Raw genomic sequence first — 24,060 nt, 5'->3', positions numbered from 1 at the left:
AAGCATAGGTTAGTCAGAGTCCAAAAACTAAATTCAATTGAATATCTTTGGTATGAGTTAAATGTCACTATTCATCCAACCGGATTGAGCTTAAAGTTATTTTCAAAGAAGACAACAGAATGTTCACTCTAGATGTCGGCAAAAAACAAAGAGCAAAAAAATTTTAGCTGTAATTGCAGCAAAAGGTGGTTTAGAGTATAAAAGCACAGCACACTTTTAAGATTTTTATTAAAAACAAAAATACAATCATTTATCCTTTAGCTTCCACTTCATTATTTTGCATTAGTTTACAACATAAAATCTGGAATAAAACAGTAATTTCTGTGGTTGCAATCAGACAAAATGTGAGTAGTGTTTTAAGAAACAATTTTTTTTACTCAAAATTTGGTGAAAAAAAAAGTTGTATTTTACAGTTACTGTAAAAATATACATCCATTTAGTTTTTGGATGGTTGACTTTACCTGCCCATTCTCACAGTGCTGGGTGGCCTGCAGCTCATACGGCGGCTCCACAAAGTAGAGCGAGTGTCGAGGGAATCCTGGGATTATGTTGCTGAGCTGAAAGCCAAACATCACCAACCAGCTCTTCACATCTACAGCAGCAGACGAGACACAAAACACGCTCTGCTAAATGACACAGTTTAAACATGATAGGAAAGGAATCATCAGTTTTATCATTTAAAAACCCCACAAAAACTCAGAGTGTCGCCTCTGTGACTCACTCAGAAACCGCTGTTTATTCCTGCAGATTACTGAAGTTATCAAAGCTGAAGTAAAGTTCAGTTTATATTAGTGAACTGAAATTAAAAGCCCCCCCAGAGTTAAATATCCCAAGATGAACCTAACAGATCCGAGGCATGTCTGAACGTTACGTGACAGAGAAAAATGCCTTGTTATCCCAGAAAAGGATAACGAGGCATCGACCCCCAAAAACATTCTCTACCTGTGACGTAGTTTTTGACATCCAGCATGTCGCTGAGGGGGTTGTTGTTTTTGAACATGTACAGATTAAACGGGGAGAGGTCTTTTCCTATCTTGGGCCACATGCTGTAGTCAGGCGAGGTCCAGCGTCCGGCCAACACGTCGTAGTCTCGTTGGGTGAAGTGAACCAGCTTGGTCAATGGGTCGTACAGACCGCCGTGGAAACCCACCACCAGCTGGAACTCTGGGTTAGAGTCGAGGTACACCTCACCATAGGCTGTGTACTGCACCTGGGTGAAGTGAACAGGAGAAACGTTACTTTGTGACTGAAATACAGTATAAGGATGAAAAAAAACCCAACAGATTAAACAATGTTGAGATGTACCTGTTTGATCATCTGCCCGTTGCTGCTGAAAACTGCCAGTGGGGTTCCTGTGTTGTCGGATGCAATGTAATATTCCTCTCCACTGCTCACCTCCATTGCAAACAAGTGGCCCTAATGAAGAGACGATTCAATGTTTAAGTCACAATGCTCCTCCAAAGATAAAATGAAATGAAATAAAATAAAACAGATGGGGCTACACTGTTCACCCTGCGTATCAAAGAGAGCCATTATCAGAATTCCCTGACACTTAGCATCCTGGAACCTCTGGTAAGGATGTGCAAAAAGCCTTAAAATGATTTCATGCTTATGTGTATTTTTAACCCTACATATAAGTAAATCCATTTAATTGGGAAAGAAATCTCATGCTTAAAAAAATATATAGCTTGCACACAACAGTTATAAGTCTGGTGAACCATTTTTCCTGTTAATTTGGTAGTTTGACCCAAAAACCCAATCTCTGTTTTCTAGATTTTAGAAAGAAAAAAAAATCAAGTATTTTAAAAACTTCATCATGTCAGGCACTCTCAGGATATCAGAGTACTTAGAAGAGAAAAAGGCCCACAGCATCATAGGTCCTCTACTATACTTAACTACGGCGTGAGGTGTTTTCAAAAATTCATCATTTGTTCAAGACAATGGATTTTGTTGCTGAAAAGCTAAATCTTATTCACCGGGTTATAAAGTTTCAATAAATGTCCAAGCACTAGTTTGGTAGTTGCAGACCTTTACGTTTGTGACTGAATGACAGAAGAGGCTTTTCCCTGACATATAGGTAGGATCTAGAGGGTTTTATGGCGACCTTAAGAGGCCACTCTTTACTGCAGTGAAGAACTCTAAGAACTCTTAAGGTTACAGTTGTTCTAAACTTTTTAACTTTTGCTTTAGCCAATTTTAAGCAAAACAATGTTTTCCTGAAGACATTACTTTATTCATGAAGCTGTACATTTATTGGCTTTACTTGAATGCCAATGTTTTGTAGTCTTTCATATTTTATAGACTGGCAAAGAGAAATGAGCCTATGTCACATTTATTACCAAGGAAAACAGCAAGTTGAGGATTACAAATGAACACCTCCCAACACCTTTGATCAACCTAAAAGACAAAAAAACCTCCAAATTAAAAAATGTTTTTGTTGCCTTTATCTGTAGGGTTGATTAGGCAGGCAAATTACTTTGACACTTGGGATTTTTGTCACCTCCAAAGATGATGCTTCTGCACCAACAGACATTCAACGTAAAAGTCTTTAAGTCGCATCTTTACAATGCGTGCTAATTGTTGCACATGGTGCTGTACTGAAATACAAAGACACATACTGACATTTCAAACATACCTGCAGGTCATAGTAGAGCGATGAAATGTCAGAGCTGGAGTGGTTGAAGATATGCGTCACCCTGGTCGGATGGTTCAGGTCAGCGTAGAAGAACTGGAGGTGCTGTCCCAGGCTGTTCCGCGTGGACACCCTACGGCCAAGCCCGTCGTAGTGGTACACCACGCTCCAGCCTCCCGGTCCTCTGTTGTAGGCCCTCAGGAGCTGGCCTTTGGAATTGTAGTCGAAAACGTCCGAGCCGCGCTGGCTGAGGAAACCGTCCTCATCCAGGCGGTATTGGACGTCTCCTAGGCGGGTGATGCGGTCCCTGAGGTCGTAGCGGAGGGGAAGGATCCGGGCACTGTTGCCCGGATTCAGCAGGTGGAGGTTGCCGTTCAGGTCGTAGCTGTAGCGCCAGGTGGACCAGTCATTCACCTGTGCAAAACGGTGAATTATTCAAAAGCTTTTAGCAGCATTGCAGGCGTAATTTTCCCTAGAAACATAAGGGGGAAGAAACTCAATATGAGCAAACAGAAATTCACCTTGACACCGCTGAGCTGTCCATCTCCATCATAGTCATAGCGGTACTGAGTGGTGTTGGCGTAGGGCCCAATCTTTAGCTCTCTCTTCACAACCCGGCCCATGCTGTCATACTGCACCGTCATCCAGTACATGAGTGAACGAAAGATCTCGTACTGGACCTCCTTGATGCGACCGTGGGTGTCGAAATGCTTACTCAGCGTCATTACGGCTGTGGTGATGATTTGATTAATGTCATAATAGATGACCCCGAATTTCCCAAAGTGCTCCACCTGTGGGAAAGAGGGAACTAGTTAGGGAAGAGTCCGCAGAAGGACAAAAGACACATTCGGTGCCTAAAGAAAGACAAAGATGCCAAGCTGTTGTTAGGCACACACCTTTCCAGAGATCTCATCGTATCGGTAGAGGTCAACAGGCAGCGGGGTCTCGCTGATGACAGGCTTCATGCTGGCAATGCGGAAGCTGTTGTCATGGTAGGTGTAGTCGAACCTCGCGTTCACCATGCCCTCCTCGCTGAAGCGGTAGATCTGCTTGTCGATAAGGGGGCCCATTTTGCGATAGCGGATGGTGCAAGAGAAGCCGCCGCTCTGCAGGTTGACCATCTTGAGGACTCCGGCCGTCTCGTCGTACCCGAACGTGACGACGGTGCTGTCGTACACAATCTCCGACAGCTTGGCCAGCTTGCCGTACTTGTAGAGGACGCGGCGGCCGGTGCCCATGTAGTGCGTGGCCTGCGGCCGGCCGTCCTCGCTGAAGTCGTGGATGATGGAGGCGTTGCTCTCTGGGGGGTTGTAGGTGTTGCGGATGTAGCCGACAGACACGTGCGTGAACATGGTGTGGCGTGCGACGCTGGGCATGGTGACAGCTGTGACCCGACCTGAGGCGTCAAACTCAAAGACGTACTGTCTTTGGCTCTGCAGCAGCAGCACCATGGACTGGAGGAAAAGAGCAGAGCGTTGAAATACAGATTAATATAATAGCATTATCAATGGATGACTTGCCTCCTGTGAAATAGCACAGGGGGTAATTTGCACCTTGGTGACCATAAAAATGATGTATTATTTCATTCAATTCCCCAATTCAAATTACTGTCGCTATTGCCTTTCTTGGCAAAACCTAACTCCTGCGTGACTCCTTTAAAGATAAATGTTCTTACTTTATCAAGGTAGCTGTAGCTCCAGATTTTCCCGTCCACAAACGACCGGGACAGGATGCGACCCTGGGAGTCAAACTCTGTCTTCTCACTCATGCTACCCCTCTGCAGACCCACAAGCTGTCCAGTGGGCGAATAGGAAACGTTGACGACTGCCAAGCTGCTGCTTGGCAGCCACATGGCCGGGCGGCCCTGAGTGTCGTACATGATGCGCAGAGTGAACTTGCGGTGATCGTCGTAAATCTTCTCAGTGCGGGTGTTGCGGTCGAAGTCGATGGAGAGAAGATTGCGTCCGTGAGCCTAAAAGAAAAGCAATCAATTCACTCCAGCAGATGTTTTTGAGGTTCGAAAACAAGCAGTTTTGTCAAAAAGTTTTATACCGCTTCACTATTTCACAAAAACACCTGGAATTACATCGTAATTAGTAATTGTAGCATGACAAAAAATCTAAAAGTTTAAGAGTTGTGAATACCTGGGCATCAATCAATCATTCACTTTACAAAATTAGCAATTACCCTCAGCTTCCTCCCAAACACAGTGATCCGGCCCTTGGTCTGCTCTTTGCGCAGACGCCACTCAATGGAGTTGAGTCCGTTGTCGGTGGGCAGGGTGATGTTCCTCCGGCCGATAGTGGGGCTGACGGAACCTGCCAGGATGTGGGGCTCAGTGTGGAAGCTGATGCCCATTCCGTTGGCATACATCACTCTCAGGGTGCCGTTGTTGCACAGCTGATAGCTGTTCCTCACCTGGTCTGTAGGGAGAGATCAACAAAACAGAGTTTAGGAGCAAGGACTACATTCTGCAATCAGGGGTTCTTGGAACTCGCCGCAAACACATCTAGCATAGCAAACGGCAAATATTGATTGCAGTTAAACGTGGCCCGAAATGGAATGAGAAAAAACGACCAATATTTACGGTTAGAAAACACATCTTGATTAGATTAGAGGAAAAATCACATTTGATAAGGCTAAAGGATTTATAAATTAAACATTACAGGATCTTGTAAATGTGAAAATGGTGTTCATTGCTTAATTATTATTATTTTTTCTTAAACCACAGATGTTTAGTTTGTTTTCACACAAAGAAATGTATGGTTGTTTACAGAACCCAGGTATTGGGTCAATTCTGTTGGGACAGAAGTTGGATTGTGCTAACAAATAAAAAGGATCCTCTCATCTTTTTATAACCGGACAGTTTGGACTCCATGATAAGATTTCATGATAAAATCATAAAATTGTACTGTGTACTAATGTTAATGTCAGTTGGTTGTGTTAATTACTCCAATTCACACTAGAAATAACTATTTTGTTGAGTAAAGTTAACAGATTTTTACTTACCAAGTATTTATCACAAGCTACTGCTAGCTATATTAACATTTACACTTTGACCAAAGAATTGACCATAACATCAATATAAACAGGTAAAGAAGCTTTGTTTAGAGCCCCACTTTATGCTTTCTTACAACTGTTTTTTTAACATTGTATATATTTTTTGTCTGTATTAATTTAAATTTGGTGCTTAGATCAAGCTAGTGCTAGCTCTGATTAGCAATGACACAATGAAAATAAACCAGGAATGTATCGTTTCATACCTGAGCCAAATAATCAAAGTCAACTTTTTTTTTTTAACCCAGCAGCTTTCAAAGTTTAAACCTTTTTGATAAAAACAGCCATAATCAATCGCTGCTTTTAGGTTAGCTTAAGTGGGTTCACATTAAGCAAGAGGACTTGTTTTCGCGCGCCTAAGCAACCGATCAGAAATGATCACACAGAAAAAGGCCCTTTACGTCTGATGGTATCTGGTGCAAGATTTTCAGTTAAGGCTCATGTCAAAAAGAAGACGATCCAGTCTATAAAACAGATGGGTTTCCATGATTGTGTCCTTTAAAGTGAAAAATAATTTGAATGAGAGCCTTCATGCTGAACTGATGTCCTTATATAATCTCTTCATCTTTACAATTTATTGTCTTTCTCACAAGAAAGGAATGAGATAAGCCCGTCCCTAATGCTGAGGCTAATTTTCCCCTCTGATGTTTGGAAACAGACGTCTTGATGACAATGATGGAGATAAAATTGTTTTCAGCTGATTTCTCCCGGAGATGCAGAGTTTGGATCTTTCTTTATTCAATTTACAGAAAGGTGAGAAGCTCAGTTTTTTTTTTATTTGACACTCTGCCATAAATGACAGTAATCCATAAGGCCAATTTGTAATAAAGCTCCAGGCACACTTTAACAATGCCTCAAACAGACAAGTGAAGCGGGTTTTTTTTTTTTTCCACTGACTTGGCAGCACCAGCCTTTTAGATAAATCTTTCCTGCTCGCTCTGTCTGAACAACCTCGTAATAAAACGGCGGCGAGGTTGAGGGAAAGACAGAGAGGGGGTGAAATGAGAGCCTGAGGGGCCGGGGAGAATTCACTGCGCAGGAGTTAATGAAGAGCGCGAGGAAGAGCGGGAAGCGAGGGGAGACGGTTAAGTGAGGATGTCAGCGGAGAGCTGAGCTGAAAACCCACACAGTGTGGAGGAAACCCTAAATGACTTAAAAGCGCGGCGAACAACACTCCGCCGGCCGCCGAAACGCAGGTGGAACGCTGCTGACTGCATCTTCAACCGATCCGGCTCGGCGTCCGCGCTAGTAGCATCACCGCGGCTCGCGCCGGTCAAGGGGAAGAACACAATTATTCTTCTTCCTCCTCTTTTCTAAACACACCAAATAAGCTCAGGGATCATGGGGACCGGCTGAGTGCGCGTGTGAAGAGAGAGAGAGAGACAGAGAGAGCTTGAGGGATGAGGAGGATTCACTCAACGTGAGTTAATGAATTTTGCTGGGATGACATTCAAAAGCTGGATGACCCAGATGGGATTAACAACTTATATATTGGTAATTTTTTTTTTCCACCATAAGAGGGACTGAGAGGAGAAAGACGGGGCGGAGGGGAGGAAAATAATCTCCCGGAGCGCGCACATAAATGAATAGAAATTAAAATGGGAGGCCAGCATATTTACCATCACAGAGGGGAGGCTGCAATTCTGAAAGAACAACTCTGTGTGACTCGCCGTTACTTAATTAAGGTCTTCTGATTGGACTTTTTAAGGCTTGAAAGAAATAAATCTGAAGACAGAAAAAGGGAATTCCTGCTGCTGCGTTTAATCGGCGTACCTTGCACCACTATGTACGAGGCTTCGACCGAGGACAGGTTGGTGATGACGGTGACGTCGTCGTCTCGGCTCGAGCTCTCGATGTCTATGTTGATGGAGCGCTCGATCTCGCGGTGGAGACTCGTCACCATGCCCGTCGGGTACGTCACGTTGGTCAGGCGGCCCTCGCTGTCGTACCTGGGGGGAAAAGGATATGATTTAAAGGTGTTGGCAAAAAAAATGTACTGCTGAAGGAAGTAAAGGTTTTAGATGTAGTATTCAAAGCGAACACTAGGGGGCAGCAGGATAACATGTGAAATTTCAAAGGAAAACTAAACACAGACCATAGCAGGGCATGCACATTTACTTTAGATCCTCTGCTGAGACTTACTGATAGAATGTTGTCCATCCGGTTTCATCAGCCTTGGTGGCCAGCAGGCCCGTGTTCCCGCTGTAGCCCATCAAAGCCACCTCCTGGCCCATGGCGGACACGCTGCGCAGCCCCCCGGTCGGGTCCAATCCGAGGGTCACCACCTGATTCTCGGGCAGCAGCACCAGCCTGAGCAGGCCGGCTCCTCCTCCCTGTCCTTGGCCGTCTCTCCTGACCTTGACGGTGTTGTTGCAGTTGTCCACCAGCATGACCAGCTCGCCGTCCGAGCCGTAGGTGAAGTTATAAAGGGGCTCCCCGGTCACGAGGCTGACCGTCTGGATGTGAAGTCCCTCGCCGTCGAAGACGTACAGCTCCTGTTCCCTCGGTGACGCCACCTCGTACTGTGCTGATCCAGCGAACCCCACGCTCGAGAGGGCCGGGCCCGGCCGGTTCGCCCGCACCGCCCTGATGCGTATGTTGTTGAGGTCGGCGATGAAGAGGGTGCCGTCGGGGGAGACGGCGAGGGACGTCGGGGAGTTCAAACCCGCGTCGGGGGCGTAGCCGTCGTCGCCGTAGAAGCAGTTGCAGTTGACGTCGTTCTTGCAGTCACAGTCGGAGGCGGCACCGGCCAGGAGAGAGATCTCTCCGTTGGTGTTCACCTGAACCCGAACAGAGAACAGAAGAGAGCTGCGTGATCAAACGGAACGTTCTGCCAAAAGCAAAGTTCAGTTTGAGGTAAAGTGAAGTAGGAGTACTGTAATCTGGAAATCTCAGCTTGAACCAGAGGAGCTGCCAGGTTTAGCAGCCAAAAATATCTTGAAAGAAGCAAATTTATTCTAAACCAGCAGGAAAGACAAACAACAGAGCTCAAGGTTTCTCCAGGGCATACCTGTCTGACTCGATTAATCTTCTTCTCGTCTGTCTCAGCGATGTAGAGAGTGCCGGTGTGGGACAGGGCGATGGCTGTGGCACTCTCCAGGGCTGCGTGTATAGCCAGCTTACTGAGGCTGTAGTCAATGCCTGGCACTTGGCAATGCATGGGCCGGCCAGCAATAATGCTCACCTACGGGAAACAACATAAGAAAGAAGACTCAGTTATGGGGTTGTAGTAAAATGCAAAAGTATTCATATTCCTTCATCTATGTGTCAGTTTACGACCAGAACCATTGTTGGAACTTTATTTGGTAGAAAGCATATTTCGTTTTCAAACATTTTTACAAATAAATCCCCCCCCAAATATCTACGTATGGGCTGCATTTCATGTATTTTGACATACTGTAGGTCTGAACCATCTCTACCTTTGCACATTTAAAAACGTCACTCCAGAATTGCTCAATCTTAGTTGCTTTGGATGAAGAGTGTCGGTGAACATCAATTTACACGTCTTGTCACAGATTCTCGATTAGATTTGGGTCTGTATTTTGCCCCCGGGAAGTGCCAACACATGAATATGCTTTGATCTAAACCATGCCATTGTAACTCTGGCTGTGTGTTTTGTGTTGCTGTCCTACTGGGAAGTGAGCCTTTGCCTCCCAGTGTATAGTCAATCTCTATCTTCCAATTAAATGGCAAAGAAAAGTCTTCCCACTGTGATGTTTGTTCTGGAAAAGGTCCTGTTTTGATCTCATCTGACCACAGTACTTTCTTCCATGTGTTTGTCCCTTAAAAGGCCTGTGGTAAAGTTTAGGACTTTCTTTTAGCAGGGACTTTTTTACACACTATTAGATGTGTGCAATGCATTTCTTAAGTGCATAACCAATAGTTGTCCTTTTGACAGATTGGTTCTCTGAAACTATTCCAGACTTATCATGGGCTTCTTACCCCTTTCTCTGAGTCATGCATTGATCTCTGTGAAGTACAACTGGTTTGGACGAAGATTGAATTTCATGCAGGTGGACTCTATTTATTAAAATATCAACTATACTAACTGTTTGCACTGAATTTTGTTTAGGAGTAAAAGAGTTACAGCAGTAAATAATACATGCCGCTCTTTCTTTAAAAAAAATTCTAATCCATTTATCCTATTCGTCCTACAGTCATACACTTCTCTGTCTCGACTTCTAAAATGGCTGTAATGTCAAACAGTTCAAGAGCTTTGAGTGTTACTACAAAGCACTGTACATCGAGGGAGGTTGAAAGTTCTTGGAACTAATAAAGGGGTTATTTTGCCAATGCTGCAAAACTTGGAACTTTTACTTCTAAATTGGCCCGAGAAAGCCTAATTGGAACAAAATCTTGTCAGGACACTGTGGTGAGTGTTCATCCTTAGGGGCTTCTATGGCCATGTTAGCACAGACCTGGTGGTTCTCAGTGATGCGTAAGATGACATTGTTTTCCAGGACGTAGAGAGAGTTGTCCATGGGGTTCACTGCCAAGTCCGTGGGCCACTCCAGACGGACCTGTTAGGAAGAAACAGAGTATGTGTATGTATATATATATGCATGAGACGGTCACTAAAGCCAAGATTGAGCAAAGTTTCTTAATTTTTCTAAGTGACTGCAGACGGGTTCTCTTTCTTCTCATCCCTTCATTGATCCATGGACTCCTTAATCCCTCCCTATATCAATCTCCCCCCTGACCCCCCGGGTTGGCTCGTGTCCACAGAGCCTCACAGCTCAGCACTCAGGGGACGCTACATCATCGTCTATCACGGCCATCAATCACCTTCACTCTCTCCTCACCTGGCTGACGTCCATGCTGGTGTCACAGCTCAGCGGCCGGACGGCAGTTAGATCGTTGGCGCCAAGCAGAGTGGAGATGATGCCATTCTGGTCCACCTTGCGGATCATGGTGGCGTCCACGAAATACATCAGGCCATTTTTATCCACAGCGATGCCTGTCGAGCGCAGAGATGAACACCCCGTGAGTGACGACTCATAACTCAACCCCGGCAGACATTTTAAGTCAATTAAACTCCACTCGGTGTGGCAGCCGAGAAACGGATGGCAGCCCTGGCAGCTGGATCGCTCGCTGCTTCAGCGGATGAGGAGGGGTGGGGGTGGAGTGGGGGTTGGAAGGGGGTTAGCGATGGAACGGGCGCTGAACTGTCAAGAAGTGTTCGTTTTCGAGGATGAGTCATCAGGATGCAGAGATGAGCCCGGGCCCCCTCTCAGAGGGCAATTGCGGGTTGTGAGCGGGGTCGTCTGGAGTGGAAAGTGGTTTTTAGTGCACTTTTGCCTGCCCTGCTTTTTCAGTCGGTGCGTTTTTTTTTTAGTGACCTCGCCATCTGTTCCTACCTCTAGATTTTACTTTTTGCTGTTTCCTGAGCACCTTGCTTGTGTGACATGGGGAACACCACATGAGTTGTACACCAAAATAACTTTTAGATGCAATGAGATGCAAAACTGGTGAGTGGCAATAAAGCATAAACTGTTAAGTATTGGGCGAAATACAAACAAGAGTTCCTGCACAGTCTGGAAAACTATGGATTTTGATTTTAAGGTTTTTTGGATAAATACGTAAAAAGAAATAAGGACAAGGCAAAAATATTAGAATTTCAAGACTTTTTTGTAGATTATATGTTTTTCAATTTCTGCCCTTTTTATTACCTTCCTTCTCTGTATTTCCTTTCTTTTTAGCTTTCTATCTTAATACAACCTACTTTTCTTTATTGCATATTTCCTTCCTTTTTTCCTCCTTCTCTCCTTCCTGTCCTAACTTTCTTATATCATTGTCATTCACTTTTTCTCACTGTTCTTTCTTGTGCCCTTATTGCTTTAGTCATATTCGTGTTTCCTTACTTCCTTCTGTCTTTTCATTCTTGTATCTTACAACCTTCTTTCTGTTATTCCTCCCATTTCTCTGTGTGCTGCCTCCCTCTGTTTTGTTCCTTTTTTGAATCCGTCCTTTATTTCCTTACTTGTGTCATATCTTATTCTTTAGTTTCCTGCACCCAACACCCGTTCCTCTTCCTTCATACTTTCCTTGCTTTCTTTCTATGTCCTTGCTTCCTCCCTTGGGTTCTTCTTTCCTTTTAAGATTATTGCCGGTACCACGTTAAAATCATATCAAACTTCAGACCTCTAGATATCCAAAAGTCTGGAATTTGTAAATGGAAAATATGTAGGAACTGCTTAAAAAGGAAAAAAAATTTGACGAACAAAAATGAAGTTGATGTTTGGTTTATGACAGGTAAAAGAGAGCGACTGTTGTCCCTCCCACGCACTCAAACATACACATACTGTAGAGTGGAAGCATCCTGCAACCCCACATTACACACTCTGGTGTCGCTGACAAGAAATGTTACAGCGTGACACGTTTGACAGTTTGGTGTCACAGAGTGCCGAGATCCACTGATCCACAAAAATAATTCCATTATAAGTTTAACATTAACCTGGTTTATAAACCGCTTCAGTCTCTGTCCTGCTTTCGTCGAGTCACAAGGCGGCGCTTTCATGTGAAAATATAGGAGGATGTCATTTCTTCTGAACTGAACTACAGATCACTGCATAAACCAATGTTTCCCTAAGCCAAGTCATTTGTGGGGTATTTTTTTGAAAAAAAAAAAAAAATCTTGATTCCTACGAAGGAATGGAATTACTGAAGCAAATATGAAATGAAGATGTTCGTAAAACGCGGCCGGGTATGGGTTCTACCTTTGGGGCTCATTAGCGTAGCTTCAGTGGCTTTTCCACCGTCACCGCAGCGCTCGTCGAAGGGTAAGCACTGCTCCCCTGTCCCCGCCACCACCTCCGCGTTGTCCGACAGCAGCCGGCCGCCCGTCAGCGAGCGGACCCTGTAAATCCGCCTGGAGTTGGTGTCCGAGATGAACAGCGCCCCGGATACCGGATCCACCGCCAGGAAGTACTTATGGGTTGGATTATTGCTGAAGGGAGAGGAAATATAATATAACAGGACAGCTTTTAGCTGAACGTTTTCAGCTGTACTTTTCAGCTTTTTGCCCACGTCACAAAAAGAAAATGTGGTAACACTTTATTTGAATGGGGTGTGCATAAGACTGACATAACATCTGTCATGAACATGAAGAAGTCTTCAAGAATGTTTATGACTGTTGTCATGAAGTGTCATTCAGTCAATAATGACACTTTTAATGCAAAGTTGGCACTTTTAATGGACTTTTAATTCATCTTTCAAAGCAACGGTTTATGTATTTTCTTGGGATTTTAAATCACAGTAGAACGTAAAGTGTAATTGGAGGTGAAGGGAAAACCAAATTGCTTCACCCAAAACCTTTGCAATGTTCCACCTGCTGTAACACTTTGTAGAACCACCGTTCCCTACAAGACTTTTACGGTACGTCTCTGACCACATCTAGAATGACTATTTCTGCCCAATATTCATTAGAAAAGTAGTTTGACGACAAGCATTTGTGAGCACATAGGTTTTCGATTCATTTAGATTGATCTCTGGACTTTGACTGGGTTTAGGAACCTCCACTCCATTCTCAAGTCTTCCAAGTTTCCTTTCAGGATTGTCCTGCGCTCAGCTCCATCTGTCTCCCTGTCAACTTTGACCTCTCTTTGTTACAGTGTTTTTTTTCCAGGTGATGTGTACGGATAATTTCCCATCATACAATTTGAGCGTCGGATAGAAAGCTGCTATTGTCTGAACAGAGCTTTGTCCCCTAATGGCAGACAACAAGTGGGACTTATTGGAGCTTTTTTGTTGCCCCAACAATGGCTGCCTTCTTTGCTCTTTTTCCAAGAAGGCCCTTTTTTTTTCACCTAAGCTGTGGATCCCTGAAGCTCCTCCAAAGATAACGCAGTTATTTTTTGCAGAACTCAGAACATCCATCGTCTTGGTAGGTTTGTAGTTGTGTCGTACTCTTTTTCTTGTTAATCCATTGTGAGATGTTCAAAGCTTTGGATATTGCTTGACATTTTTAATCCTTCACTGTCTGCTGTGCTCCTAACAAACCTCTGGGTTATAATACACGTTAAAGACAATTGGTTGACCTCAATTTTAGTTAGGGGTGTTAAGAGTAAAACTCCAACTACACTAAAACAAAACTAAAAAGCAAGTAAAATTTTCCCTCACAGCTATGCACTAGTTTTTGTTGATATATCACATGAAACAAATATAAGACACACACAGGTTTTGGTTCTGGTTTGACAAAAATGTGGAAAATTTCAAGGGGTGCAGGCATATTTACAAGACGCTGCATGCATTCCTCAGTATAAGCTATAAGTTTTAATTTCTTGACAGAAGTGTCTCACCTGTGTCTGAAGTCTTTGTTCCTTTAAGAAAGAAGGCAGAAAAACACAGGAGAATGTATATTATTTCACACAATCTGCAGAGAGTTTCCAAAGCCGAAGGTGGTGCGAACGACGAGATTGCAAACATGTAACAGCACTCAGGAGGAATGGCGTCAAGCAGCGTTTATAATGAAGCTCACGACTTCCTATCCGCTAGTTCTCGCCTTTTTAGCCGTCATGCTAAACAACACACATTAGGTGCTAAGCCCTCTTCGCCTTCCGCTTCTTTTCTTCCATGTAACGGGGTCGTGTTGATTTTTTTTTTTCTTTCTCACACTTCTCCTCTGCGGGCGTTGGATTTTTACCTCAACTCCAGGATTCCCGTCGTGTTCATCGACGGGTAGACCCGACGCACGAAGTTGAGGTCGCCGACGTACAGGCTGCCGTCGGTGCCCATCGCCAAGGCGACCGGTGCCAGCAGCTTGTTGCCGTCCGCGAGGCCGTTGCAGCTCGGGCACGAGATGCTGCGCCTGCGTCCGTTTCCCATGATGCTCGTGATGACCGGGGGCTGCTCTGTCACAAACACGTTCTCGCCGCTGCCTTTGTGCAGGATGCCTGAAAGAAACAAAGGCGCAATAAATAAATCCCACTTTTAATCTGAATGCATTCATTCGGTGTGGTGGAAGATGGGGGGGGGGGGGGATCCAATGTTATGGAATAAAAAACAGTTTCTGCTAAAATCCCTAGTGGTACAATTACTTCCGCCCAAGCAATCTACTTAAAAAGTTTCCAGGAACTCCTAATTACTAATCCGTCACTTTCTGTTTCCCTGGGGCATAAATAAGTCATGACACAGAGGCTCATTTCTTTTAGCCACTGCCAAGTAGGCTGGATGAGGACCCATATTTATCTTGCCACACGCAGAGAGCAGGACGGCGAAGGAGGCAAACAAATCTTCAACGCTTACTGTTAGAGAACGGCGGCGTACAGTGGCGTCTGAGAGTCACCGGTTCTCCATGGCGACCGGTGGACGAGATCTACGATGTCTTCCAAACTCCACGGAGTCTTTTATCGAACTTTTTTAACAAGAAACTCTTAACTCAACTGGAGTAAAACACGATAAATATGTGGAAAAGTAAATCTTGGTGACCGTTAAGTACAGTGAAGGGTCTGTGATGCTGTGGGCCTGTTTCCGTTCCAAAGCAGAGAGGCCATTTTAGAGAACATTTCATTATGAACCCTGGAATCCCATGGTATTTAAAATAAATATCTGCTGGATTCTAACAGAGAACTAAAAATCAGTCACTATTGACATTTGAGTGTGATGTGGATTCCAAACATATGGGAAAAAAATCAACACAAAATATTCCTCCTTTCATGGCCATCTCAGTCACCAGACCTAAATTCTGCAGGAAGCTGCTGCATGTGAGCAAAAAAAAAAAAAAAAGTCTGTGGAGATTTGGATGATCTACTTAAAGATTCCTTCCTCTGCACACTCCAACCCAGTGAAATGTTTTTAGCAGAACAGCTGTTGTTTTAAATCAAAAGCATCGGGCTGCCAGCATGCCAGTAAATCTACCCTCAGTAAAAAATAAAAACAACAGTTTTTTATTAACATGCTGCTGGATTTTTCTTACCATTTTTTAGCAAGAGATGACGCTTTTGCAATAACAACCTTTAATTTATATCAAAGAATTGTGAATATCTTTGCCATAACTCTCAGATTGATTTACAAAACCTAAAACTGAATATGGTTGGATTGCTTTGGACCGATTCTATTAAATATTTTTGCATGTGATTAAGGTTGTCATGATGACAAATTTTTGCCAAACGATAAATTGTGCCAGGAGTTATTGCGAAGAACGATAATATTGTTGTCTCGAGACCATGTTCGCATTCTTAAAGATCAACAAACTTTAAAATTTAACTGGATGACACCTTAAGTATCCAAAATAAATGAACAAAACTACAAAAGCAAAGAATAAAATGAATTATGAAACCTCTATAAACAAAAAATGTTGAGACCAAACCACCAGACCGAAGACCTTTGTCATCCAGAAAAGAGAAAAACAATAAATCACGTACATTAAAATGATCTTTTAATTTATCGTGCAATTAGTTGATTTATTGCTTATTGTGACAGGCTTACGAATGATATCCGTTTTTACTTTTTTAAATCTTGTATATTATATTAAAACAAACTGCGAATTGGCACTTCATTAATAAACTAACTCCCTCATTCATGAAAAAAAGACGCTCCTGATTGGCTGTTGAACAGCATTAGCTCGGAAGGAGTTTGACTGGGAGAGACAAATGCAAGCACCTCCTGTGAAAACCTTCACTGAAAATAAAAGAGGCATCGTGAAATCTAATGTGAATCAAGCGAAGCAACATCCAAGACAAGAAGGCACACAGTGATGAAAACCTGCAACGCAGGCGGGAAGCGGCTCAATATAACCGAAAGACCAAAAAGGAGAGAAACATCGTCTGCAAAGCCTAAAGTCGAGGGTAAAGCCGAGGCGCGTGCGCTTCCACGTACCGCTGCGGGTGTTGAGTATGTGGTGCTTGTCGAGCGACCAGCCGCCCAAATTGGTGGGGTCCAGTTCGTAGCCCTGCAGGATGGTGGTCCTCTTCTCCCAGAGGATCAGGCTGGCACACGACTCGTACTCGTAGCCCACCGACACTGCGTGCGAGACACACACACACACACACACAAAAGAGACCTTACAGGTATGTAATTATGAGATTAAAAAATGAGCAAAAAGACCAACACTGTGAAGGAAGCAGGAAATATTATCCACCAACTTCATTCGAGCAAACTATTCCGAGTTCATTTAAAAGGTGACGCACACACACACAAAAAGGCTAGTTAGCGCCCGCACCCAAACCTGTTCTCACACCTAGCTAACACCCTGTCATGTTGATAAAACCTTGTTAATTGGGAAATATTGCCCTGCAGGCTTGGAAAACCTTGAGGCCAGGGTTTGTTGCTGTGGTGAAGACTCCGCTTATAGAAGCACTACGTCCATAGCCCTGCCCAGAACTCATTTGAATATAAGCAGCAACCGTATGGGAAATAAGTTGAGATCAGGCAGATACATTCAGATTGCTCATAAAGGTGTTTTGGTGCGAGTGTGCATGTGGTGTGTGTGTGTGTGTTCCTGCTTGTTAAACAGAAAAGTCTGTTAACACATCAACTCCCTCTTGAGTCACAGTCAGAGTACTATTTCCAGCACATTTTCAGGTTCGCCACAAACAATGCTGATGCACGGTGCCTTGCAGAAACTCTTCACACCACTTGAACTTTTTTCCACTCTATGTCACCTTTCAGCCTTAAACTACAAAGCATTTTTCTACCAAGTATCTACAGAAAGTAGTGCATAAAGAGTGAGGATAATAATAACAAAAAAACTGGACCAAACTCCACTCAGCTGTTCTCAACGACTTTCTGAAGAGGTTGTAAGGATGTGGGGATGCTTTTATCAGACTTTACTTCCTTTGATATGCAGCTTCTCCTCATTGGACCTTCAGGTCTTATTATATCATTGCTGGATAAATGACAGCAAAAGGAAAGAAGTGCTTAGTTTTGGGGTTGGGAAGATTTGTGAGAGTCATAACTTCAGTGCAAAACTAAAAAAAACACACAAATCAAAGCCAACGAGGCCCTCCCAAATAGTGAAAAAAGAAAATACAAAGACGCACAAATATATCCTGACAAGTGACTCTTCATATCGTAATCATGTTTGTTTTGTTTAATTTGGGCAGCAATTTAATCTTGCTTCCCAATCTTTAGTCCTTTCAAAACCAAAAATCAAATCTGAAACCAACAATCTAATCTGAAACGTGTGGCATGCATCTATGTGCAGTCTTCAACAGGCTTTGTTTGAGATTTTTTTTGTCGTCCAATTATTAACCAGCTTCATGCTGAAGAAAAGCTTCCACACAGCATGATGTCGCCGCCACCGTGTTTAATATGGGTGTTGTTAGAGTCAGAGATGTCTGAAGGTCTGTGACTCTAAATGCTAATTTAGGTGACTCATGAGTGACAACTAGTTTCACTAAATTTTATTGAGGGGCTTATGAACAAAGAGGCTGAATAGAAATACACAGCACATGTTCATATTTTTATTTAAAAAAGTAAAAACAATACAAGGTGTATTCTCTATATTTAGCCACTACTTTGTGGTGGTCTGCTGTTTGAAACCTGGTCATATACATTGAAGCGCATGGCTGTAAAATGGCAAAAAGTTACAAACTAACTGCTGCAGGACTGCATCTTCACAGTTTAAAAGAAATAAAACCCGACCTCATCTTCTGCAGGAAAAGCAAAAAAAGATTTTTTCTCTCCCTTTTTTATTTTATTTTATTTTTTTTTTGACTGAATCCAATTTCCCAAACAGCACGCCTGCCATGCCACTACAGTCCGCAGCGAAGCCCCCGGATGTCCGCGGCTCCCGCGTCTTGACAGTCGTGTTTGGCTGACGGCGCCTGTGAGTGACTGTGACAGCAGAAAGTAATAGCGGCGAGGCTCCCCTGGACTCCTGCTTGCTGCTCCAGTAGTTAGCGGCTAACTCGCCCTGATGGCTAATAACCCTTCACCACAGTTACGGCTGGCTGACTGAACTAAAAGCAGCTTCAACGGAAGAAATAGACGTATGGAAGAGGGGAAAAGAAAGAAAGAAAGAAAAAAGAACCCTTTCTACTGTGGCCATGCTGCTGTACTTTACTGGCTTTACTTGCTATATTATCTCTCCTTCAGGCTTCCTAATTAGCTCCTCTCCTTCCATCACCGCCGGTGGCCCCCTTCATGTTAAACCGTTTAATGTATTCAACGAGTGCCGGGAGAGAGAGAGAAAGAGTGAGAGAGAAAGCCGCCTGCGCCACTCACCGACGGCTTCGGCCAGACCGTAGACCCTCTGCCCGTACGCGTCCGTCTTGTCCCAGATGTAGGTGTAGGCCAAGTTCGGGGAGGCGTGGAACCACTTCTGGAAGAGGTGGCCCTCCACGGCCACCATCAGGTGCACCTTCAGCAGGCCCATCGGCACTACGGCCGGGGTCATGGTGACCTTGAGGAGGGAGCGGTAGCCCTGTGTGCGGGAGCTTAGGTAGCACAGCTTGAGGCCCGTGCCGGGCACCTCGATCTGCTCATGCAGCACCTGGGGAAACAAAAGGGAAAAACCACAGGAAAGAGGGGGGGATTAAAAGGATTAGACGACGGGAGAGTAATGGGGGTCGCGCTTCCAGTGATGGCTGAAGGACAAAGCGAGGGATGAAATAAAGAAACTGGAAAGAAGGGAAGAAATGAAGGGGATGGAGGCTAGGGAGAGGAGGGGAGAGAGCGGGGGGGAGAGACGATGGAAGTGGGTGGCAGGGAGGTAGGAGCTACAAGAGACAAGCATATAGAGGAGAGCAGGAGGAGCGCGAGGGGACCAGGAGGGAGATTAGCCGGCAGCCAGAGGTCAGTGGTACTGCACCTGTGTCTCCGGTATGATGGGTTTCTCCCCTGGCTTGGAGCTGAAGAAGGAGGAGAGAGGGGATGCAATCACAACAGGGTCAGGCCTGACGAAGCCGCTCAGATCGCAGCCTGGGATCGTGTTCTCCTCTGTCTTAAGCACCACCGTGTCCATTGCATAAAACTGGCTCCAGGGCAGCCACACGGTGCGCTCCTGGCTCAGGAAGGGCGCACGCTCGAACCGCAGGGTCAGAGAGGCGCCGCCGTTAGCTATCAGGTCAAACCTGGAGAGGTTCGTGAAAACAGGATGGGAATGAGGCACAGATGGGGAGCGCTGTGGTTGTGGTGAACAGTCATCTGAGCTCAAAAACAAAATCGGGGGTTTTCTTCTTCTTCTTTCAATATAGTTTGAGAAAATCGACAACAAACAGACCTGAAATGGAGACCTAGTGTTGTTTTGAAAGGCAACAAAGTCAGCTTGGACTAAGAAGAGACAAAAGAAAGTAGAGACCCAGAGGTGGCTTTAGTCTAAAAAGTTAAAAATGTGAAGTTAGAAGACTATATAGAGTGAAACAAGCATTTTGTCAAAGCTATAAAAAAAAATCTGCAGGATGACAGGTATTAGGGGAAAAAACAAAAAAGGTCGTACACATTTCTACTGGGAAATATCGAGAGCATTCAAGAGTCTGGAACTGCTGAAAGAAAACCGGCGCCGAGACAGAAACCAGGCCGGACAGAGAGGTTAGAGCACATGGTCATTCAAGTAACAAGTCCATGAAACTAATCACTGCTGCTGCTCCTGCTGCTGCTGAAACGCAAGCTGTGGCAAGATGTTAGCACGCTGTCGGGGGCGTCTGGAAGGAAACACTGGGAGGAAAGGAGAACGGGACACGGACACAAAACAACGGTGCAGAGACGGACACAGAAGCATGGTCTCCAAAAACAAGAGTTCCTGCAGAGGGAAGAGAGAGACACGTGAGACAAGAGGACTTTTCTCTAAAGCACTCTGAGCCGTTTACTGCACGAAATGTGCTGTACAGATAAATTTGCCTCGCCTAAATGAGCTCATCATGATTTTACGTCATAAAAGCCCAGATTTCTAATTGAAGTGCATATAATTGTTACCTACAATGCAAAAAAAGGGGAAAACCTTACCAAGTGTTTTTAGTGCAAATATCTTTGTATGGTTGAAATAAGGCAAAACTAACCAATAAGTAGATGTTCAGCAAGATATAGGAGCTTGTTTTAAGTCAGTAATTCCTTAAAATAGATGAAAAATGACTAGTTCCACTGGCAGATGTTTTCACTTATAACATGGGAAAAACATCTTATTAGTGAAATTATCTACAAATAGAAGTAGTTCTTTTTCATCACTATTATGGAATTATTGACTAAAAACAAGTTCATATACCATTCAGAACATCTACTTATAAGTTAGTTTAGTCTAATTTTAAGTGTACTAAGATATTTATATTAGAAGCTGAACCAAAAACAATAAAGATTTAATTTTCTTGCTATGTATTTATTTTCTCATAATATATCGATCAGATATTTGCTATGTTTTCCCAATAGAGACTGTTTTCTTACTACCTGAGTCTTAAGTATCCTAGTCTCCTCATAAGATCAGCACTCTAATCCAGTATAATCCAGTCTAATCTAATCTAATCTGGTCACACTGACAATGTGAGGTAGATTCCGGATTTGAACGGCGCTGCTGTCGTACATACATTCCGTCCTGCCGCGTCAGCGTGTATCCGTAGTGTGGATAGTTGACAAAAGACACGTTGACCCCCACCAGTGGGGTTCCGTCTGTGGTCAGCACCTGACCCCGGATGAGGGACGCCAAGCTGGACGGGGGACAAGAAAGGGACAGAGTGAGGAGGGAACCTTCACCCCCCGCCCCCCATCCTTACACTCCCATTAATCTGATTGGATTAGCACGGCTATCCTTCAATCATTCAATTTACTCCATCACTTGCTGCTCTGGTCCTTCCTCTACTCGTTAATTATGCACAGTCAGCGGCCCCTCTCCTCCCCCCAGCCCACCACTCCGTGTGTCAATCACAGAAACAAACCGTGACGCTGCGAATTAATACGTGTGTGCACGCAGAATAACCTCTAAACATTTTTTATTTATTTTTCTTTTACTTTGATGGGTTATTTCCACTGTGGATAAGAATCAGGACCACGGACAGCGCTTCTACTCCACTCATCAGCGAGATCAGCGAGAGGTTTCTGTTTGATATCCGAACGACGGAGCGGAGAGTGTCGTTTCCATGTGGCACAGCTATTCACTTTCATGTCTGGCCTTTTAAGAGAGTCACTGTTGTAGCCTTGATCTCGCCGATGAAAAGTCTTTTCATCCAAATAATTAATGCTGACAATAAAGAAAAAAAGAAAAGTCTAAATAACGCGACGCTCGCCATAGCTGTGGGCGGTTATGCAGCGCCTTGTACAAACGACCCACAAGCTCTAATGGGTCTTATTAGGATTTTTACATAACAGGAGAAAAAAAAGTGGATAATTAATAGTCCACTTTTGGTGACTTCAGCTGCGATTTGTTGCGCCTGGTTTAATAATAACATACTTTTCAGATATTTATTTTCAAAAAAAGCTATGTATTCACATTGTGTGGAATTTCTGTTTCATTAAATAAAATCCCTCAAATATACATTAGAGTTTATGGTTGTAAGGTGACAAAATGCTAATTAGTTCACATGGCATGGATATTTTTGCGAGACACTATATAGAGTGTCAGTATATAATACTGACGCTCTATCGTATATACGAGTTACATATATAACTCGTATATATGTAACTTGTGATAAATCAAGTTTGATTTTCCAAATTTGTGGAACATAGCAACCTCGAAAATGTGCTTTTTACCGGGCCTGTCGTGATAAGCAATAAATCGATTAATTGCACAATAAGTTAATAAACACAATAATTTCCATTTGCATGATTTAACAATTTTCTCTTTCTGCCAAAACCTGGAAGACAAAAGTCTTCAGTCTTCAGTCTGCTTTGGTCTCAACTAATCCTTATTATTATACTTTTTTTTTTTTGGAAGGACAATTTGGTTTTCAGAGACTTCTTGATTTGCTTTACTTTGTTATTTTGTTTATTTATGTGTTTATTTATTTAGGATATTCCAAATGTGTTTTGGTTTTTCCAGTGTTAAACGTTCAATAGAATCTAAGGTTTATTGATCTTTGAGGATGTGTTTTTACATTACTATGCCGTTACCATTGCATTGCTTGAAAATGGTCTCAAAACAACAATTATATGGTTTATTGCAATAACTTGAGACAATTTATCGATCAGCTAAATTTGTTATCGCGACAGTTCTACTTTTTACATACTTGGTTTTAAGCTGATCACTTTCTTTTGGTGAAGAAAAGAAAGTAGAAATAGCATAAAATATTTTTATCCCCTATTTTTAGCATAAAATATTTTCATTAGCATTAGCATGAAGCGAAAAATATTGCCTTTCTGCCACTTATTGGGGCTAAACATATTTCGCTTGGGCTCCCTGCCGTACCTGGAGTTGAACGGGTTTTCCCCGGGGATGATGTGGGTGCTGTCCCGTCCCACCAGCATCTTGACGCGGTCGTAGAAAGATCTAACTCGAGGCTGGGACATGGGGTTCTGCTGGATGACCAGCAGGGGGTCCCGGGAGCCCCGACACAGGGGGCTGTTCTGACAGGGACTCTGGATGCAGCAGTCTGGATCCATGCAGTCCGTCAGTCCGTCTGAAAGAGGGGCAGAGGGAGCCGTGAGGACGGCAAAGAGCATTAAGCTGTCATGAATCCTTCGTTAAATGTTCTTGTAATCTAACGCTGGTCTCTCTGCTAAAAAAAAAAAAAAAAAGTTTACGTTTGTCGTCCCTAGAGACGACGCCTCTCCTGAGATCTCTATCTTTGACCCATTTCTTTTGTCATTTATTTATTTTCTCTCTATCATCCATTCTTTTTCTCGATATCTTTATTTATTTTTTTCCTTCTTGTAGGGGCACTTACGAACCGCTTCACCGCAAAATTTTCTACCGCTTCTCTTTAATTCACCTCCTTCGTTGTCCTTGTTGTCAGCGCAGGAGGTTTCCATGGCAACGCTGCATCCGGGGCCCCTCCAGCCTGTCTGGCACTCGCAGTGCCAGCTCTGCTGACCCATGGTGCACTGGCCGTTCCCGTTACACAAGTTGGGACAGCCGTCTGGGTGAAGACGACAGGAGGAACGAGGGGTTGAGGGGGGGAGAGGTAGGAGAAGAGAGAGAGAGAGACAACAGAAGGATACTTGTTTCATAATTAACGACACACGGATGAGCAACCGTCGAGATGCCGGCTGGTTAGGAATCCGTTTAAGTCAGCGGGTCAGGCTTTTAAATTTTTTTTTTAACTTGCGTCTTTCGTTGCGGCTCTAAACCGAAAGGAACGGCTGCTAATGTCCGCCCGTGTGCGGACCGAGGTGGATAGATGACTTTATTCGCTTACTGGATGGCACCCCACCCGATCATCACTCTCCTTCTCCCTCTATTTATGATTCAGTGTGGGTAATGGGATTCTGATGGCCTGAGAGTAATGCTTTCTCATGAGAGAATGAGATTATGTTTGACGGTGTGTGTGTGTTTGTGCGTGTCTGAGCGT

General features: G+C 43.8%; 1 protein-coding gene across 6 annotated transcripts in view; it reads right to left on the bottom strand.

The window, feature by feature from the left end:
- tenm2a (teneurin transmembrane protein 2a) overlaps positions 1 to 24,060 on the bottom strand; it is a 291,969-nt gene that overhangs the window by 3,203 nt on the left and 264,706 nt on the right. For all 6 annotated transcript variants that reach the window (XM_032554630.1, XM_032554631.1, XM_032554628.1 and 3 more), the window contains 22 exons: positions 23,482 to 23,628; positions 22,959 to 23,169; positions 21,145 to 21,264; positions 19,440 to 19,701; positions 18,854 to 19,121; positions 16,505 to 16,648; positions 14,331 to 14,580; positions 13,987 to 14,007; positions 12,406 to 12,635; positions 10,492 to 10,646; positions 10,108 to 10,209; positions 8,700 to 8,873; positions 7,832 to 8,469; positions 7,463 to 7,638; positions 4,820 to 5,055; positions 4,308 to 4,604; positions 3,529 to 4,086; positions 3,154 to 3,423; positions 2,636 to 3,046; positions 1,306 to 1,416; positions 943 to 1,210; positions 462 to 592 (listed from right to left, as the gene is read on the bottom strand). In XM_032554630.1, coding sequence (XP_032410521.1) covers positions 462 to 592; positions 943 to 1,210; positions 1,306 to 1,416; positions 2,636 to 3,046; positions 3,154 to 3,423; positions 3,529 to 4,086; positions 4,308 to 4,604; positions 4,820 to 5,055; positions 7,463 to 7,638; positions 7,832 to 8,469; positions 8,700 to 8,873; positions 10,108 to 10,209; positions 10,492 to 10,646; positions 12,406 to 12,635; positions 13,987 to 14,007; positions 14,331 to 14,580; positions 16,505 to 16,648; positions 18,854 to 19,121; positions 19,440 to 19,701; positions 21,145 to 21,264; positions 22,959 to 23,169; positions 23,482 to 23,628 — 5,180 coding nt within the window. The remainder of the gene's footprint in view (positions 1 to 461; positions 593 to 942; positions 1,211 to 1,305; positions 1,417 to 2,635; positions 3,047 to 3,153; positions 3,424 to 3,528; positions 4,087 to 4,307; positions 4,605 to 4,819; positions 5,056 to 7,462; positions 7,639 to 7,831; positions 8,470 to 8,699; positions 8,874 to 10,107; positions 10,210 to 10,491; positions 10,647 to 12,405; positions 12,636 to 13,986; positions 14,008 to 14,330; positions 14,581 to 16,504; positions 16,649 to 18,853; positions 19,122 to 19,439; positions 19,702 to 21,144; positions 21,265 to 22,958; positions 23,170 to 23,481; positions 23,629 to 24,060) is intronic.

Source organism: Xiphophorus hellerii, chromosome 23 (assembly GCF_003331165.1).
Source record: "Xiphophorus hellerii strain 12219 chromosome 23, Xiphophorus_hellerii-4.1, whole genome shotgun sequence".
NCBI lineage: Eukaryota > Metazoa > Chordata > Actinopteri > Cyprinodontiformes > Poeciliidae > Xiphophorus > Xiphophorus hellerii.
Note: the sequence above shows the minus strand (reverse complement) of the source record. Positions and strands in the feature narration are given on the sequence as shown.